This window comes from Pelodiscus sinensis, chromosome 5 (genome assembly GCF_049634645.1).
Source record: "Pelodiscus sinensis isolate JC-2024 chromosome 5, ASM4963464v1, whole genome shotgun sequence".
Taxonomy (NCBI): domain Eukaryota; kingdom Metazoa; phylum Chordata; order Testudines; family Trionychidae; genus Pelodiscus; species Pelodiscus sinensis.
In genome coordinates, this window is record NC_134715.1 from 128,716,419 (window position 1) to 128,730,627 (window position 14,209).

The 14,209-nt window shown below is 61.1% G+C and overlaps 1 protein-coding gene across 1 annotated transcript; it reads left to right on the forward strand.

Moving 5' to 3' along the window:
* Window positions 1–3,740: 3,740 nt before the first annotated feature.
* On the forward strand, window positions 3,741–11,114 carry MRPS26 (mitochondrial ribosomal protein S26). The gene is made up of 4 exons (XM_075930994.1): window positions 3,741–4,022; window positions 6,616–6,753; window positions 9,879–10,002; window positions 10,726–11,114. The coding sequence occupies exons 1-4, from the start codon at window positions 3,781–3,783 to the stop codon at window positions 10,855–10,857; spliced, it is 636 nt and encodes a 211-aa protein (XP_075787109.1). The 5' UTR covers window positions 3,741–3,780; the 3' UTR covers window positions 10,858–11,114.
* Window positions 11,115–14,209: the final 3,095 nt, after the last annotated feature.

The window sequence follows — 14,209 nt, forward strand, 5'->3', positions numbered from 1 at the left end:
GGGGGCAGGTCTGGGGGGGGCAGGACCCTGGTGGGAGCGGTGGGGGGGCAGGTCGGGGGGGGCAGGACCCTGGTGGGAGCGGTGGGGGGGACAGGCCGGAGGGGGCAGGACCCTGGTGGGAGCGGTGGGGGGGCAGGTTTGGGGGGGCAGGAGGACCCTGGTGGGAGCGGTGGGGGGGCAGGTTTGGGGGGGGCAGGACCCTGGTGGGAGCGGTGGGGGGGACAGGCCGGGGGGGCAGGACCCTGGTGGGAGCGGTGGGGGGACAGGCCGGGGGGGGCAGGTCCCTGGTGGGAGCGGTGGGGGGGGCAGGTCTGGGGGGGGCAGGACCCTGGTGGGAGGAGTGGGGGGGGCAGGTCTGGGGGGAGCAGGACCCTGGTGGGAGCGGTGGGGGGGGCAGGTCTGGGGGGGGCAGGACCCTGGTGGGAGCGGTGGGGGGGCAGGTCGGGGGGGGGCAGGACCCTGGTGGGAGCGGTGGGGGGGACAGGCCGGAGGGGGCAGGACCCTGGTGGGAGCGGTGGGGGGGGCAGGCCGGGGGGGGCAGGACCCTGGTGGGAGCGGTGGGGGGGGCAGGTCGGGGGGGGCAGGACCCTGGTGGGAGCGGTGGGGGGGCAGGTCTGGGGGGGCAGGTCCCTGGTGGGAGCGGTGGGGGGGACAGGCCGGGGGGGGGGGCAGGTCCCTGGTGGGAGCGGTGGGGGGGCAGGTCTGGGGGGGGGGGCAGGACCCTGGTGGGAGCGGTGGGGGGGGCAGGTTGGGGGGGGCAGGACCCTGGTGGGAGCGGTGGGGGGGGCAGGTCGGGGGGGGCAGGACCCTGGTGGGAGCGGTGGGGGGGGCAGGTCTGGGGGGGGCAGGACCCTGGTGGGAGCGGTGGGGGGGCAGGTCGGGGGGGGCAGGAGCCTGGTGGGAGCGGTGGGGGGGCAGGTCGGGGGGGGCAGGAGCCTGGTGGGAGCGGTGGGGGGGGCAGGTCTGGGGGGGGCAGGAGCCTGGTGGGAGCGGTGGGGGGGCAGGTCTGGGGGGGGCAGGAGCCTGGTGGGAGCGGTGGGGGGGGCAAGTCTGGGGGGGGCAGGAGCCTGGTGGGAGCGGTGGGGGGGCAGGTCTGGGGGGGCAGGACCCTGGTGGGAGCGGTGGGGGGGCAGGTCTGGGGGGGGCAGGACCCTGGTGGGAGCGGTGGGGGGGCGGTGGGGGGGGCAGGTCTGGGGGGGCAGGTCCCTGGTGGGAGCGGTGGGGGGGGCAGGTCTGGGGGGGCAGGTCCCTGGTGGGAGCGGTGGGGGGGCAGGTCTGGGGGGGGCAGGACCCTGGTGGGAGCGGTGGGGGGGCAGGTCTGGGGGGGGCAGGACCCTGGTGGGAGCGGTGGGGGGGCGGTGGGGGGGGCAGGTCTGGGGGGGCAGGTCCCTGGTGGGAGCGGTGGGGGGGCAGGTCTGGGGGGGGGCAGGACCCTGGTGGGAGCGGTGGGGGGGGCAGGTCTGAGGGGGCAGGTCCCTGGTGGGAGCGGTGGGGGGGGCAGGTCTGGGGGGGCAGGTCCCTGGTGGGAGCGGTGGGGGGGGCAGGTCTGGGGGGGGCAGGACCCTGGTGGGAGCGGTGGGGGGGCAGGTCTGGGGGGGGCAGGACCCTGGTGGGAGCGGTGGGGGGGCGGTGGGGGGGGCAGGTCTGGGGGGGCAGGTCCCTGGTGGGAGCGGTGGGGGGGGCAGGTCTGGGGGGGCAGGTCCCTGGTGGGAGCGGTGGGGGGGCAGGTCTGGGGGGGGGCAGGTCCCTGGTGGGAGCGGTGGGGGGGGCAGGTCTGGCGGGGGCAGGTCCCTGGTGGGAGCGGTGGGGGGGGCAGGTCTGGCGGGGGCAGGTCCCTGGTGGGAGCGGTGGGGGGGGCAGGTCTGGCGGGGGCAGGTCCCTGGTGGGGGGGGCAGGTCTGGCGGGGGCAGGTCCCTGGTGGGAGCGGTGGGGGGGCAGGTCTGGGGGGGGCAGGTCCCTGGTGGGAGCGGTGGGGGGGGCAGGTCTGGCGGGGGCAGGTCCCTGGTGGGAGCGGTGGGGGGGGCAGGTCTGGCGGGGGCAGGTCCCTGGTGGGAGCGGTGGGGGGGCAGGTCGGGGGGGGCAGGACCCTGGTGGGAGCGGTGGGGGGGGCAGGTCTGGCGGGGGCAGGTCCCTGGTGGGAGCGGTGGGGGGGCAGGTCTGGCGGGGGCAGGTCCCTGGTGGGAGCGGTGGGGGGGCAGGTCTGGGGGGGGCAGGTCCCTGGTGGGAGCGGTGGGGGGGCAGGTCTGGGGGGGCAGGTCCCTGGTGGGAGCGGTGGGGGGGCAGGTTTGGGGGGGGCAGGACCCTGGTGGGAGCGGTGGGGGGGCAGGTCTGGGGGGGGCCGGTCCCTGGTGGGAGCGGTGGGGGGGCAGGTCTGGGGGGGCAGGTCCCTGGTGGGAGCGGTGGGGGGGGCAGGTCTGGGGGGGGCAGGACCCTGGTGGGAGCGGTGGGGGGGCAGGTCTGGGGGGGGCCGGTCCCTGGTGGGAGCGGTGGGGGGGCAGGTCTGGGGGGGGCCGGTCCCTGGTGGGAGCGGTGGGGGGGCAGGTCTGGGGGGGCAGGTCCCTGGTGGGAGCGGTGGGGGGGGCAGGTCTGGGGGGGGCAGGACCCTGGTGGGAGCGGTGGGGGGGGCAGGTCGGGGGGGGCAGGACCCTGGTGGGAGCGGTGGGGGGGCAGGTCGGGGGGGGGCAGGACCCTGGTGGGAGCGGTGGGGGGGCAGGTCTGGGGGGGGCAGGACCCTGGTGGGAGCGGTGGGGGGGCAGGTTGGGGGGGGCAGGACCCTGGTGGGAGCGGTGGGGGGGCAGGTCGGGGGGGGGCAGGACCCTGGTGGGAGCGGTGGGGGGGGCAGGTCTGGGGGGGGCAGGACCCTGGTGGGAGCGGTGGGGGGGCAGGTCGGGGGGGGCAGGACCCTGGTGGGAGCGGTGGGGGGGACAGGTCGGGGGGGGCAGGACCCTGGTGGGAGCGGTGGGGGGGCAGGTCGGGGGGGGCAGGAGCCTGGTGGGAGCGGTGGGGGGGCAGGTCGGGGGGGGCAGGTCCCTGGTGGGAGCGGTGGGGGGGACAGGTCGGGGGGGGCAGGTCCCTGGTGGGAGCGGTGGGGGGGCAGGTCGGGGGGGGGCAGGTCCCTGGTGGGAGCGGTGGGGGGGCAGGTCTGGGGGGGCAGGACCCTGGTGGGAGCGGTGGGGGGGCAGGTCTGGGGGGGCAGGACCCTGGTGGGAGCGGTGGGGGGGCAGGTCTGGGGGGGCAGGACCCTGGTGGGAGCGGTGGGGGGGCAGGTCTGGGGGGGCAGGACCCTGGTGGGAGCGGTGGGGGGGCAGGTTTGGGGGGGGCAGGACCCTGGTGGGAGCGGTGGGGGGGCAGGTTTGGGGGGGGCAGGACCCTGGTGGGAGCGGTGGGGGGGCAGGTCTGGGGGGGCAGGTCCCTGGTGGGAGCGGTGGGGGGGCAGGTCTGGGGGGGCGGTGGGGGGGGCAGGTCTGGGGGGGCAGGACCCTGGTGGGAGCGGTGGGGGGGCAGGTCGGGGGGGCAGGAGCCTGGTGGGAGCGGTGGGGGGGACAGGTCGGGGGGGGCAGGACCCTGGTGGGAGCGGTGGGGGGGGGTCAAGCCGCGGGGGGTATGACAGGGCTGAGGGGACAGAGAGCCAGGGGGCGGGGCCTGGCCCGCGGGCGGGGCTGTCAGTCTTTCCTCGCCCCGCTCTCGACGCCGCTGGCCCCGAACTACATCCCCCATCATGCCCCTGCCCCCAGGCGCCGCTTCCGCTTCCGGGCGCGCGGGGAGGGGCGGGTCAGGGCCATGGCGGCGCCCGCCGGAGGTCGGTTCGGGAGCGGCCTGATGCTGCCCGCGCTGCGCCGCTGCTGGGCCCCGCTGCGCCGCCCGCCGCTGCTGGTGCCGGCCCGGGGCCGCAAGTCCCGCTTCGACCCGCCCGCCAAGTCCAAGGCCGGGCGCGTGAAGCTGCCGCCGCCCGTGGAGCCGGCCGAGCTGCTGGTGGTGGCCGAGCGCTACCGGCTGTACCGGCTCGTGCTGCACGCGCTCAGGTAGCGCCAACCGCCGCGGGGCGCCGCGCGCAGCAACGGCCCGGGGGCGGGGCTCTGCCGGGGGGGAGGGGCTGCGCTAGAGGGGGGCGGGGCTTTGCTTTGGGGTGCGGTGGGGTGGTGGGGAGGAGTGCGGGGGCGGGGCTCTGCCTGGGGGTGCGGTGGAGGGGAGGGGAGGAGTGCGGGGGCGGGGCTCTGCCTGGGGGTGCGGGGGAGGGGAGGGGAGGAGTGTGGGGGCGGGGCTCTGCCTGGGGGTGCGGTGGAGGGGAGGGGAGGCGTGCGGGGGCGGGGCTCTGCCTGGGGGTGCGGTGGGGAGGGAGGGGAGGAGTGCGGGGGCGGGGCTCTGCCTGGGGGTGCGGTGGAGGGGAGGGGAGGAGTGCGGGGGCGGGGCTCTGCCTGGGGGTGCGGTGGGGAGGGAGGGGAGGAGTGCGGGGGCGGGGCTCTGCCTGGGGGTGCGGTGGGGGGGAGGGGAGGAGTGCGGGGGCGGGGCTCTGCCTGGGGGTGCGGTGGGGGGAGGGGAGGCGTGCGGGGGCGGGGCTCTGCCTGGGGGTGCGGTGCAGGGGAGGGGAGGAGTGCGGGGGCGGGGCTCTGCCTGGGGGTGCGGGGGAGGGGAGGGGAGGAGTGTGGGGGCGGGGCTCTGCCTGGGGGTGCGGTGGGGGGGAGGGGAGGAGTGCGGGGGCGGGGCTCTGCCTGGGGGTGCGGTGGGGGGGAGGGGAGGAGTGCGGGGGCGGGGCTCTGCCTGGGGGTGCGGTGGGGGGAGGGGAGGCGTGCGGGGGCGGGGCTCTGCCTGGGGGTGCGGTGGAGGGGAGGGGAGGCGTGCGGGGGCGGGGCTCTGCCTGGGGGTGCGGTGGGGAGGGAGGGGAGGAGTGCGGGGGCGGGGCTCTGCCTGGGGGTGCGGTGGGGGGGAGGGGAGGAGTGCGGGGGCGGGGCTCTGCCTGGGGGTGCGGTGGGGAGGGAGGGGAGGAGTGCGGGGGCGGGGCTCTGCCTGGGGGTGCGGTGGGGGGGAGGGGAGGAGTGCGGGGGCGGGGCTCTGCCTGGGGGTGCGGTGGGGGGAGGGGAGGCGTGCGGGGGCGGGGCTCTGCCTGGGGGTGCGGTGGGGGGAGGGGAGGCGTGCGGGGGCGGGGCTCTGCCTGGGGGTGCGGTGGGGGGAGGGGCTCTGCCTGGGGGTGCGGTGGGGGGGAGGGGAGGAGTGCGGGGGCGGGGCTCTGCCTGGGGGTGCGGTGGGGGGGAGGGGAGGAGTGCGGGGGCGGGGCTCTGCCTGGGGGTGCGGTGGGGGGGGGAGGGGAGGAGTGCGGGGGCGGGGCTCTCCCTGGGGGTGCGGTGGGGGGAGGGGTGGGGTGCAGGGGTGGGGGGGCTCTGCCTGGGGGAGGGGCTGCACTAGAGGGGTGGGATGCAGTGGTGGGGGGCTCTGCCTGGGGGAGGGGCTGCACTAGAGGGGTGGGGTGCAGGGGTGGGGGGCTCTGCCTGGGGGAGGGGCTGCACTAGAGGGTTGGGGTGCAGGGGTGGGGGGCTCTGCCTGGGGGTGTCATGGTGGGGGGGAGGGGCTGTGCTAGAGAGTTGGGGCCTCTGCCCAAGGGCTGTGGGTGCGGGAATGGGGATGTGGGGTTCAGGGGGCAGGCTGTCCAGGGAGAGAGGACCACCCCTACCCCCTCTCACCTTAGGGCCATGCAACACCAGCAAACACAGCCGGTAGAGGGGTGCATGTGCCCTGGCTGGGACAGGTTCAGATAAGGCTTTGTGGGGGCCGGGGAAGGGGCACCTGCCTCATGGCATCTCTAGGGCAGTTCTAACTTGGGTGCCATGGCCGGAAAAGACTCCACTTTCCTGCTGTCCACCTCCCCACCGTGTAATGGCTAGGAGAGGGGCCCTTCCCCACTAGGGCTGTTAAAAATGGTGAATTGGTTAAACACTAACACAGTTTTAACCGAAGTCCCACTGGGGCCTGCCATGGCTGGCCCTGCACTGGCCCAAAGCCAGTGGTATTGCTGGGGCCACACTGGTATTGCTGGGACTGTGGTGCCCTGCTGTGCCACAAACAGGTTAACGGAGTTAATTGCAATAGAGCTGCAGGGGTAGAGGTCCCCCGGGCCTCAGCAAGACCGTGGCCCATGGAGAGGTGCTCTATTCCCTGGCATGGGCCTGCCATGTTGGGACCAGTGGGGAGAGGCACTTTTGCTCTGGCTGCAGCAGCTCCGTGCTGGGGCTGGCAGGCAGAGGTGCTGCTCTGTGTGGCCACCCTGAGCCCCTGTGTGGGGCTTGTTAGGCAGCTGGGTGACCACGCAGCTTAGACAGAACTTACCTGGGGAAGAGGTAGGGTCATTTTGGAGCATGCCTGTGGGTCCCTCTGTGTGTGTCCAATGTTTAAGGAATCCCAATTTTAAGGAAATCCTCTCTCCAAACATTTGGAAAGGGAAATGGCGCTGTCAGGTGACTGGAAGTTGTCAAGCTGACCTTGCCTTTTCTAGTGGCATTAGGGCCAAGTGACAGGTGAGGGCCGCTGGCTTGTGGAAGATCTGCCTTAGAAGCCATATGCTGGGATAGAAGCAACATAGATTGGACTGTGCCATGCTCATAGCATTTTTTACCTCTCTCCCAGAACAGAGTTCAAGGAAGAGGTGATGCAGAAGAGCCGTGAGGCGCGCCTTGCTAAAGAGTATGGGAAGGAGGCAATGGAGGAGCACCAGGCGTTGATGGCATGGAATGACGCTGAGAACGCGCGGCTGCGGAAAAAGAGGTGAGAAGTGGCCCTCAAGCCTGCCAGACAAAGGGCTTGGGGCACTGCTTCAGTGCAGTGAAACCCTGTGAGATGCCAGAGCTGTACAGGGAAGCTATCCCCCTCCGCTTCTAAAAGGAAAGGGTCTTACTTTGATCTGATTGAGAGTGCACGGATTCATATATTAGATCTTGGTCGCTTCAGGTCTGGGAGTGTGATCGTCTAGTCTGACTGTGTGTAGCACAGGCCGTAGAACTTCCCCAATAATTCCTAGAGCAGAGCTCTTGGAAAAATATTCCATTTTAATTGAAAAACTATCCATGATGGAGAATCCACCACAACCTGTGGTAAGTTTTTTCCAAATCGTTAATTACCCTTATGGTGAAAAATGTCTGCCTTCCCGTTTGAATTTGTCTAGCTTTGACTTCTGCTCGTTGGATCCCATTAACACTTTTCTGAGGATAGCTTGTCTCCTTTCCCTAGCTTGTTCTCTTCTGTCCCGTCCCAAACGCAAGTCAATGCTGCACTCAAGTGCCCTTTGTTAAATATTTTTCCTCATGTGGATGGTTGGTAATCAAGTCACAAGCTTACCTAACTGACTGTTTCTTTAAAAGATGACTGTTGGGGTAGGCTAATGACATGCAGAGCCTTTCACCTCCAGTTTAAATCAAGCCCAGGCCACCGTACCAAGAGGTGACGGTAGCTCAGCCCTTTGCACAATAGGGATGTCACCATCTAAACCAGCGGTTCTTAACCGCTGGTCCGCAGACCGCTGGCAACCAGGCTTCAGCAGCTGCTGAAGCTCAACCCAGCTGTTCATGGTGGCTCAGCTCCAGCAGCCATGGTGGCTGAGGAATGGCAGGAGGAGGTGGAGCAGGTGTCTTCCTCCCTCTGCCACGATTGGGGGGTAGGGAGCACACGTGCCACCAAGGGCCGCTCCCCCTGCCGCACAGCTGTTTTTGCCGGCAGCGGCACTAGGGCTGAGGTGGTGGCAGGAGGATGTGCCTCCCTCCTCTGTAATGGCAGCCAGCTGGGGCTCTGTGTTCTGCCTGCACGGTCACTTTTGCCACCAGTGGCACTGAGGTGGCAGCAGGAGGAGGTGCCTCTCTTGGTAATGGCGGCCCGGCTGGGGCTCTGCGCTCCCCCTACTAATGAAGGCGGAAGACACGCTTGGGGAGGGAAGGGACGTGAAAGAGGAGGGAGCGCACATGCCCCATTCCATGTGTCAGTAACAGCCACACCCCGAAGGGGAGCCTCACTCTGGGAGGTGTTTGGAGTGATTGGAGCAAAGGGAAGTTGGGTGAGGGTGTGGTGGGGTCACAGGGCAAGAGGGTGTTGGTATGGGCTATAGGGGGTCAGAGGTTAAAAGGTCAAAGGGTGTGGGGTGGGGGTCAAATGGTGGTAGGCATTGGGGAGCAAGAGGCTGCACTGGGGCGTGGCAGTCAGGCAACACTATTTACATATTCATTATTTGCATAATGAATATGCAAATAAAATGTTACAGATCCTCCAAAGGTTTGTGAATGGGTTTGCCAGTCCTTAGCATAAAAAAGGTTGGGAACAACTGGTCTAGACAATTACACAATTAACTGATAATCTTGGGCTCCCTCTGATAGAGAGGCAGCAGTGCGCAGTGTGAGGGAGGCAAGCAAGAGCTGATACGTGCGGGGCATCAGCTTTTGAGCATCTCTCCACACATGCCTGCTCCACGCTGCCCCCTCACTCTCTGCCCTTGCTGCACCCCCTTGCTGCCTGCTAGGGATGTTAAATTTCGATCAGTCAGCTAATCGAGTAGTCGATGGAATTTCCATTGGCTAGTCGATAAAGGGTGGGGCGCTCGCTATCCCAGCTGCAACTCTGCTTTTTAAAAGGTAGAGGCACAGTGGGGAACCCGGGGTGAATGGGGACTCAAGCAGTCCTCACTCGTGCCGTTTCCCCACTGCACCTCTGCCTCTCCTGCCCCTCTACCCCTTAGCATCGGCTTCTGCTCCCACCTCGGATTTCTCTGATTCAGAGGCAGTTTGGGGAAGAGGAGAAGCGACTAGTCGAGTAGTGACTCTGCTACCTGATAAACCTATGCTTATCGGGTAGTGAAGTAGTCGCTTACATGCCTACTACCCACACCCTCCCCCGCTGCCTTCTACAGAGGCGTGCGGGGGGGGGGGGGCGGCAGGGGAGGCTGCTGTGAAGCAACCTTTGTTCACAGCGGGCCTGGGATCAGCGCAGACATGGGCTGCTCTGCTATCCCATGGAGCAGCCTCTGGATGCAGTGAGCTTGGGCCTCCCACGGACAGGGGATGCTGCTGCCCTGCACTGCTCTCTCTAATACAGAGGCAGCAGAGGGGGCAGCAGGAGGCTTGCCGGGGGTGCACTGGCCGCTGTCGTTTCCCCCCTGGGGACCATTGAATAGTTGTGTAACCAATAATATTTTGTGCGATTACACAACTATTCAACTACACACTATCTAACATCCCTACTGTGCAAAATGACTTTGGTGTTGGATCACTTGCTAACCAGACCAGTGTCCCTTTTGCAACACCAGTGTAACTGGCACTAAATGGCTCCTTAAAGGGCTGAATCCTAGAGACTGAACTGTCCCCTTTTTTATTAAGGACAAAATTAGGGTTACGTGTGAAGACACTTTTAAAAAGGAGCTGTGCTCAAAACCTTTATTTTGTAGTAATCTCATTCAAGTGTCAAAAATCAAGCCACAGATTGTAAACTCTGTGTGATCTGAATTTTTCATGGTGGCTCGATGAAAAAAGAATTGATATGGCGAGTATGGATTTAAAAATCACCCCCTTTTGGTGACTCTTCTCCCTTCCCCACTGAACTCTCTCTTCTTTTGTACTCTGATTATATTGGTTATGCTAAGTGTGTACGAGGGGAATTTTCATTGTTGTCACCCAAGCTATCCCTGTTCTGTGAATAGCTAGGACTTTGACCCTTGAATCTGTCATGCTGATCCTTTCACCAGCCCATCATCTTCTGCTAGACCTGCTAACTCCCTCCCCTGCCATCCTCATCCCATGGGAGAGCAACATATTTCCCTTGAATACTATATGTTTCCCTGCTGCTTTGCTATGCCTTCCACTGTCCCCAAGAGGGCTCACTTGTATCCCCTTTCTCATGTGGTTATGTGACAGGGAGGAACGACTCAGAAGAGAGGAGGAAGAATTGCAGGACCGTAAGTTACAAGGAGCCCTCAACCATGCCAGGCTAATGGAAGAATTTCTTAAGCAGAAAGAGCAAGAGGTCCTACAGTTGCAGGTATGGAAGGCTTGGGTTTGAGGACAGCAATCACAGCATGTGTTGAGTTTGTGAACCCCTCATGTTGAAACCTGTGGGTCTGTTTGGTATCAATTGGGTTTGGGAGTTCATTGGGGCACCAAGCTCATACCCTGGAGAGGGGAGAAGGGGCGTACGTTGCTCTGTGGCAAACTCTTGTCTTCCCAGCTGCCTCAAGGAGTAGCCTTAATGATCTTGGGGTGCCGTAAGGATGTCCTGCCTGAGATGTTTGAGAGCAGGTAGGAGATGGAGATCCATGTGTTTCCAGGGTTCCTTCCTTTGTGCCTTTGGCGTCCTGAGCCCCTCTTGAGGTAGAATGGGAATCTTTCTGGCGGTCTTCAGGCTTTGTCTTTCTGAGATCATCAGAGCTGCTGGAAGAGCCATTGCTGGCCCAATAAACATTAATTACAGCCGCAGCAGACCTGTGGGGTAGTAATTGTGAATGCTCCACTGCGTTTGAATTGAAATGGAGTTTGGGTGAGAAGCTAAAGGAGGTTTCCTCACAGTGCTCATCCCTCATCTAGTTCATGCCTGTTTCATCAACTCCACCCCAGCATCAGATTCGGGCAAGTAGGGGATGTCTTTGTGCAGAGCCCTGACCGCTCTGCGCTGTAACATAATCTCATTCTTTGTTTAATCAGCTGCCTCAGTGGGCACTGACGCTGCACATACTGAGAAGTGGCTTCTCCCTTTCATTGGTTGTAGGAGGAAGCCAGAAATTTCATCACCCCCGAAAATCTGGACGAGCGAATCCAAGAGTGCCTGGATAACCCTCGCAACTACAACTTCGCCATCGATAAAGAAGGGCGTGTCGTCAAGCGGAGTGTGCTGTCTTAGAGACTTTTGATCTGGTTGGACAATTCAGATGAGAGATTTCCCCACAGCTTCCATCCAGAGGTTGTGCTCGCTCGTCAGGAGCTTGAGGAAAAGGGCATCGTGCGTACGAGTTGACCGCGGAATTTAATTTGGACAAAGCCCTTTGGTGCCAGTCACAATTCTTGCACTGAAAGGCTGTCGCCTACATCATAGCTCATGTCCCTGTTGCGTGGGTAGGAGTTGCTGTTGTCTCTGAAATTAAAGGAATTTGTTTTGTACTACACGGTAATTCTTCATTTTTAGGCACGGAGTTCAGAGGTATTAGATATGTTAAACTATGAGCTGATACAGTGATATGCATCACTGCAGTGTCTAAGTGTACAGTCATGCCTCTACCAGTTCAAGATTATTCCCTGCAAAATATTTCAAGGATTGAATTCTAGTAGGTTTTTTCCATTGCTGCGCCCTTTTTCATGAGACTTCTCTCATTTTCCTAATCTGTTACTTTCCAATCTAATTTCCTCCTTTGACAGCATTACTGGCCTATTAGACAGGGGGAAGTAGTAGACGTGATGCATCTTAGGGTGTGTCTACATAGCAGGGCTTAACTTGAAATAAGCTATGCAAATTGGGCTATGTCAATTGTGTAGCTTTTTCCGAAATAGGGAACGTCTACACAGCACTTATTTTGACATTGAGCACTCTTCCCCGACTTCCCTTACTCCTTGTACAATGAGGGTTATAGGAGTTGGAGTAAGAAGTCTTCCAGCTTGACAGTCTTTCGACATTACAGGCAGTCCCCGACTTACGCAGATCCGACTTACGTCGGATCCGCACTTACGAACGGGGCTTTCTCGCCCCGGAGCTCGCAGGCAGTGATCCGCCACCTCGACCTCCGGGGTGAGAAAAGCTGCTCCCGGTGCCCCTGGTCTGCTGGAGACCGTCTCCAGCAGACCAGGGGCACCGGGAGTGAAGCCACAGCAGCGGCGGGTTCCCGCGCTTCTGAGGCTTTGCCAGAGATAGGTTAGATATTAGGAAACACTGAACTGTGAGGATAGTTAAGCACTGGAATAGGCTTCCAAGCAGGGGTGTGGAATCCCCCTTGGAGATTTAAAAGTACAGGTTGGACCAACCCCTGTCAGGGATGCTGGAGTTTCGCTTGGTCCTGCCTCAGCACAGGGTGCTGGATCATATGAGTTCTTGAGATCCCTTCCTGTACTACATTTCTCTGATACCTTGGAGGAAGCTGTCCTGTAGCCAGAATTTGCTGGCAAGAGATCTGTTCTTGATATACAGCATTCATTCTTTTGGGTTAATTTTTCTCTTCTCATAGTGCTACTTTTAATTATCCCTTAAGTAACCCTCTTCCTAGATAAAATCCTTTATTAATCTACATGTAAGTTTGAGAACTTCTTAAACCCTCGTACAGTACTCCAAGTGGAGCGTAGGTCATCTGTAAGTCTCCTCTACTTCACTCTGTCTTGAACACATCTGTAAGGCTGAAACAAATCTTTAAAAGAAGTTTTGTATTAATAAAACTATGAAGAGGTGAGAGGAAATCTTAAAAACCAGGGCAGTTCAGAGCTAAGGTCAACATTTTTAAAAGAAACCCAGATGTGAGTGGGCTGCATGAGTGGCTCTCCAGCTCAGTGGGCTGCAAAATTATCACAACCAAGACAGTCTACTGGGTTAAGGCAGTTTTTCTAATTGTGCTAGTGTGCCTAGAATTTGGGGATGTGCCAATTGAACCATAGCAGCACTATGGATGCAGAGAGGGTACACGGCTTTCATGGTCAAGGTTGTGTGCAATCAACATACACCTCACTTCAAGTGCCCTTTTCATGCATGTCACTTTAGGAATAACAATAGGAAAAAACCCTATGTGGACAGAAACCAAGGGAACCTGGCAACTCTGCATATGAGTAATGGTAAACAAAGTGTCTCACAGGCCACACACACAACCCCAATGGGCCTCATGCAGCCCACGAGTGACAAGTTGCCCTCCGCTGTCCTGGATCTTTCTCCATATGTGCTTGCCAGACAGCTGTCCTCCAGCTTCTGTTGTTTTTTTTCCACTAGGTGGTTTAGGATTTGTAAAGATTGAATCATGCGTTGCTGCTCACATTTCTAATCCCTGCTATGTTTAGTTCAGTCCTGTGGATTTGCCCTTTTGATTTTTGGGGTCCCTGGCATGCCTGAATTTGCTTACTTCATGCAGGGAAGCATGTTTGTGAAGCACAGAGTACGTCTCTAGTGCTCTAGAAATCCTTAGGTCTTGAATTCTCACCCTGGGGTTCATGCGCAAATACAATAGACCGTCCTATTCTTCCTCTGTTGTGAGAGACAGTCCTGATTGGATAAAGGAAGGATCTTAGGGGTGCTAGTATGGAAAAGGCTGTGACCTCTATTCTAAAACATTAATGAAACTTACGAGTCTCATCATTTACACCTTTAACACCCTCTCCCCCATGGCTTGCACCTCCTATCAGGGGGTTTGGACTCTTGGCCGTTTGCTACTCTCTTCTGCTCAATGGAGAAAGTCTTAAGCTGGCGGTTTTATTGATCTGGCATTTCTCCTGAACATTCGTGATCTTGTTATTGGGATGCTTTACCTGCCACCTGCAGTGAAGCCCTGGATCAAACCCGTTCCTTTTAAATTGCATAATGGAACCTTTGTCTACAATACAAATGGCTGGAAAGATGGAGATTTCTATCCGTGTTTGCCAAACATTTAATTTTGACTCATTTTGTGTAGCTTTTAATATATTAGTACTGTAACGTGTTTGTTTATATCAAATTGCTTTAGCAGTGTAATATCAAATGGAGTCCAGTATCAGAGGGGGAGCCGTATTAGTCTGAATCTGCAAAAGCGGCAAGGAGTCCTGTGGCACCTTATAGACTAACTGAAGTGTTGGAGCATAAGCTTTTGTGGGCAAAGACCCACTTTATCAGATACATGCATGCCCACGAAAGCTTATGCTCCAATACTTCAGTTAGTCTATAAGGTGCCACAGGACTCCTTGCCACTTATATCAAATGGAGACACTTCATTGTGACACTATTGAACCAAAAGTTTCAAAACTAGTTTTGCAGAAAACATTGGCTCTGTTCTGCATCGGAATGAAGTGGGTTTTTTCTGTGTGTTGGACGCTTCCTTTAGGCTTCCCAATATTCTGTCTTATTTAAACTCTTCTGTTCCACCATGGGCCTTTAACATGTGGCCAGAGAACTATGCACTCAGCAGGGTAAAAAGAGGATTTTGCTTCTCAGGGCCTGTGTTGCCATTAGGTGCTTAGAAATCCCCCTTACTTCTGTTTCCTCTGATTACCCTTTAACAGCAGCACAACACAGCCCTCTTTTTCTCTGGTCTCTT